Source organism: Octopus bimaculoides, chromosome 4 (genome assembly GCF_001194135.2).
Source record: "Octopus bimaculoides isolate UCB-OBI-ISO-001 chromosome 4, ASM119413v2, whole genome shotgun sequence".
NCBI classification, from domain to species: Eukaryota; Metazoa; Mollusca; class Cephalopoda; order Octopoda; family Octopodidae; genus Octopus; species Octopus bimaculoides.
This window is the reverse complement of record NC_068984.1, coordinates 16,063,888-16,069,301: the sequence shown is the minus strand read 5'-3', so window position 1 is coordinate 16,069,301 and position 5,414 is coordinate 16,063,888. Positions and strand designations below refer to the sequence as shown.

Below are 5,414 nucleotides of genomic sequence, written 5' to 3'. Positions count from 1 at the left end.
ACTCTCAGAGTGGTTGGCATTAGGAATGGCATCCAGCTGTAGAAACTCTGCCAGATCAGATTGGAGCCTGGTTCAGCCATCTGATTTGCCAGTCCTCAGTCATATCGTCCAACCCATGCTAGCATGGAAAGTGGACATTAAACGCTGATGATGATGATGATTACTATTGTTGTATTCATCAACATTTCTAAGGCAGCAAACTGGCAGAAATGTTAGTACACCGGGCGAAATGCTTAGCAGTATTTCATCTGTCTACGTTCTGAGTTCAAATTCTGCAGAGGTCGACTTTGCCTTTCATTCTTTCGGGGTTGATAAATTAAGTACCAGTTGCATACTGGTGTCGATCTAATCGACTGGTCCACTCCCCCAAAATTTCAGGTCTTGTGCCTAGAGTAGAAAAGATTCATCGACATTTCTGTCATTATTATTGGACTGATTATTCTTGTTATTGTTGTTGTTGTTGATGGCGGTGGCGGTGGTGGTGGTATTGTTGTTGTGGCTGTTGATGTGCTTCTTAAATAACTCTGATTAAACATATTCGATACCCAACAAATATGAACTGTATTTTTCATCATTTACCACTGTTTGATATTTACTTTAGCAACTTTTATTTAAAAAATCCAGAACCAGAGCTGCGTATTTCAACCCACACATTACATTAACAAACCCATCCTCAGGTCGTTGCCCTCCTCTGTAAACATATACAGTAATCTGTAGATTGTCACTAAACTGCTATAATTCGATGACATGCTTGTAATTTTACTTCTTTTTTCCAATTCATTTCACTTTATTAGCATAATAAACAAATACAACAAAAAGTATTTTGCATCTCAAATTACGATAATAGTAATTAATACCTGTAAAGTGACAATAATATCACACACAACATGGGAGTTGTCAGGACTTTCAACCAACAAGATTCTCAGTTTTTGAAACAGATTCGCTGTTAAGTATCTTGATTGCAGGGTGGGAAAGAAAAGTTCGAATTAGAATTAATATTTGGTAATAATTATATTCAAAAGAGAGTTACAAATAGCAAACGTATTGAACTCCACCCTGGGTGTGTATGTGCATAATAGAACAAATATAATAGAGTTGTAAATAATGTAACGATATGATTTTGTTGTATTTTGGGAGGATCATTATACCAATAATAAACACATGCACTGTTTCTACTTTACTTCTTTATTTTCTTTTTATTTGTCAATTGGTTAACTAATCGTTTGATTAGTCATTCAGTAAAACAACCAATTAGTTGTATTTGTCAAAGTCTTTTCATTGCCCTTTGTGACCTCTTCAATGATATGACCTCTTTACTCCAGGTCCTTTAGGGCATGTCATTGACAAAGTTACAAATTGTGATGAAAGGGTTTTGACAAATCTAACTGATTGATTGATTGATTAACTAAAATATTAATCAAACAATCAATTAGTTAATTGGTGAAGTAGTTAACCAACTGGCAAATAAAAAAAATAAAGAAGTGAGATAGAACCAGTGCATGTGTTTATTATTGGCATAATAATCCTCCCAAGTTATAACAAAATCTGTTCCAACACATGAATTTACATCAAGAATCTTGTGAACCAAATACAAAAATGAAATAATAGTACAATGTTGTTATTATAATTTGTCTGCAATGGAAATATAAGTACAAATAGATGTCTGCATAAAGACCCCTTCTGGTCATGAATAACAATATGCAGAGGCTCCTTCATTCTATTTCATTCCGAAATGAATGGAAAAATATGCAGAACTTCTAAACTTTCTCTAGTTTTCTGTTATCAACAATTATGCTTTCTAAGACTCGTTAATTATCTTTGTTAATCAGTTTAATCATTATTATAATGTGTTTTACACAGGGCTACCAGATGTTTAAAAATAGTCTTTTGTATGGTTCTGTGATTCCACCTGAAATTAATTCCTTACGAATCAGAGACCTAACTCTTGGAGACGAAATTACACTTCAGTTGGTTGCTTTAACAAAACCTCCTCCAACTGAAGACTTAAGCACACAGGATGTAAATGAAGAGGTCTCAGAGAAGATAAACAAAGAGAAAAAGGGTAAGAATAGAAATTTCTCAACCATTAATTATATACCTTTTTATTTTTTTTTTACCTTTTTTTACTTGTTTCAGTCATTAGGCTGTGGTCATGCTGGAGCACCGCTTTGAAGAATTGCAGTTGAATGAATTGACCTCAGGACTTTATCTCTTAAGCCTGTACTTATTCTGCCAGTCTCTTCTGCCGAACCACTAAGTTACAGGGATGTAAACAAACCAACACCAATTGTCAAGTGATGGTGGAGGACAAACAGACACAAAGACACATACACACACATACACACTCACACATATACACACACACATATATAAAAACACATATATACATGTGTATATATATATATATATCATCATCATCATCATCATCATCATTTAACGTCTGTTGTCCACATTGGTATGGGTTAGACAGTTTGACCAGGGCTGGTAAGCTGGAAGGCTTCACCAGACTCCAGTCTGATTTGGCATGGTTTCCTATGGCTGGATGCCCTTCCTAATGCCAACCACTCTGAGAGTGTAATAGGTGCTTTTATGTGTCACCAACACAGGTGCCATTTGCATGACACCAGTATCTGCCATGACATAATGCCAAAAGGTCTTGGTCATTGCTTCTGTGAGGCCCAACACTCAAAAGGAACTCAGCCACTTTGACTCCGTGTGACCCAACGCTTGAAATGCACTCTTCATGTGCCTCTGGTCCAGGTGCTCTTTACGTGACACCAGCATCGGCCGTGACTATGATTTCACTTGGCTTGATAGGTCTTCTCAAGCACAGCATATCACCAAAGGTCTCAGTCATGTATATATATCTATATATATATATATATATATATATATATATATACATGATGGGCTTCTTTCAGTTTCCGTCTACCAAATCCACTCACACTGCTTTGGTCAGCCCAAGGCTGTAGTAGAAGAAACTTGCCCAAGGTGTCACACAGTGAGACTGAACCTGGAGTCATATGGTCGGGAAGCAAACTTCTTACCACAGATCCACTTCTGCACCTAGTTTTTGTTTTCTTCTTGAGCACTAAAAGTCATAAGGTCAGTTACCTGGTCTCCATGGTATATAAGTGACCAAAATCACAACATTCTCCTGAATGAGATGCAGGTTCCTTGCAGGATTCAAAACCAGCAATTTTAAGGCGAGGGGAAAATAATGCAAAAGTAGTTATAAATGTACTTTTGTCTTCTTAAATAGCTAAACCAGTGCCCTGCAACCAGTGTGCCATGACACACTGGTGTGGCACAAGATGATGCTAGGTGTGCCACAGCGTAACCTGAATATAATTTTTTCTTTATACTTTTAGTTATATCATTTGTTCAAGTGTGCTGTCAAATTTTGAAAAGAATATAAGTGTACCACAAGTCTAAAAAGGTTTCGGAGCACTGAACTAAACTGACTTTTCTGACACACCTCAATGGAGGTTCTGCTCAATCTTTAATCAACTCTATTACCAAATGTGCATAAGTCTGAAATATTTTTCTCCATTTCTGTAATATTAATCTAAATATCTAGGACTGATAGCTGTCTAGCAACAGCATTTCTGCTTACTTCCATTAATCCAAATCACAGGATGTAGTCTATTAAATTCAGAGTGGGTTACAGTAGTAAATTGAAAACATCATTAAACCTTTACTGAGCTGTGGTGTTGTGATTAGAAGTAATCAGCTTACCTCGTCTTCCTTCTGCTCCACGAACCTGTCTTGTGGTATCCTGTCCTCGCGCCTGGCCCGACCCGAAGAACGCTAGAAATAGCAGCTGCCTCTCCCTCATCTGGACGATCGCCACGCACGTCTTCGCGTTGCAACGACCCCGCTCGAAAAGGCACGAAATCCCAATTGTGGCTCCCTCTGCCCCTCTCCCCCTTCCGGTCAGCTCCCAGTTCCAGTCAGCTCCCTGTTCCGATATTATAAAGCTTGGCATCTTTTTCTCTGGCAGAATATATATATAAATGTATTTCCAAATCTTGAGTTCCAGCAGCATGACTGCAGCCACATTGCTGAAACAAGTAAAAGAGTAATGGAGAATTAGTCAATTCCAAAATATATAAGAAATTTTTGACATTTATTTATTTTCTCATTTCAGCAAAATATATAAAACATACCATGTGTATAACATTATTTTATTGCAGACATTTCAGAAAATCTTAATTATTCTTGTTGTGAACCTGGTCAAAAGTTAAACCTTCATTATATTGGGCTTGTCCAGTGTCCAACAAAAGTTTGGTGTGAGAAAGTTACTGGACATTCGGCTCTTATTGTCTGGAACAAAAGTAAGTTTGGAATTATTTTCCTTATTCTTTATTTGAAACCTTGAAATTTCATTGAAGATCAGAATAAATAATGATATATCTTCAAAGAGATGCACACATGGCTGTGTAGTTGTAAAGTTTACTTACCAACCACATGGTTTTAGGTTCAGTCCCACTGCATGGCACCTAAGGCAAATGTCTTGTAGCCGAAGACTGACCAATGTCTTGTAAGTGGATTTGGTAGACCGAAACTGAAAGAAGCCTGTCATGTGTGTGTGTGTGTGTGTGTGTGTGTGTGTGTGTGTGATTTGTACCTCCGTGTCTTCACACCACATGATAGGTGTAAACAAACATCACCATCATTCTTGCAGTAACCGTTGTTTCCAATCTTCTGTGGAAACATGTCCAGAAGAGGAAAAGGCCTTCATTGAACCTGTTATCGTCACTGTGTTTGTTCTGTGAGCATTCATTACTAGTTACAGAGAGACACAGATTGAGATTCCCAAAATGTCAGTCTTGTATAATTCAACATTGCATTTTACAACATTCAGTAATCAATTTAATTAGAATAATGAATGAAATGAGAAATAAAGATGCTACTAGCTCAAGCAGCAGACTATCCAAAAATTGCAGGACCTATGTAAATGCACATTTCTTTGACTGTATTCTTCTGAAGATAGGCCTTTGCTCCTGGAATATAAAGGTTTTTTAAACTTTCTTCATTTTTACAAGCTTTCCTTATTTCTCATTTCATTCATTTTCTATTTCTGCACTACAATGCTTCCAGCAAACTACAACACTCTTCCTTCAGTTTAATTAGTTTCATCATCATAGTGGTGTTCCTTTTCTTTTTAATTTACACGCTCAGATGAAGAACTCAAAGCACACTATGTCCAGCCAGAGAAGTATCAGCTGACCTGGTGGCCTGGAGAAGAAGCGGAGAAAGGCATCGGCACAGATTGTACTGACGGTAAATAAACATTGTCTTTTTTTTTTTCCTTTATTTCACATTAAGGTGTTTTCAGTGCTCTTTCTTTTCACGTTGTTTCATCATCATCATCATCATTATTATCATCATCACCACCACCACCACCACCA

General features: G+C 37.1%; 1 protein-coding gene across 1 annotated transcript in view; it reads left to right on the top strand.

Annotated features, from left to right (window-relative positions):
- LOC106882604 (uncharacterized) overlaps window positions 1–5,414 on the top strand; it is a 137,282-nt gene that overhangs the window by 88,734 nt on the left and 43,134 nt on the right. Inside the window, exons 36-38 of the mRNA XM_052966906.1 lie at window positions 1,861–2,062; window positions 4,197–4,337; window positions 5,185–5,286. Of these exons, the coding sequence (XP_052822866.1) occupies window positions 1,861–2,062; window positions 4,197–4,337; window positions 5,185–5,286 (445 nt within the window). The remainder of the gene's footprint in view (window positions 1–1,860; window positions 2,063–4,196; window positions 4,338–5,184; window positions 5,287–5,414) is intronic.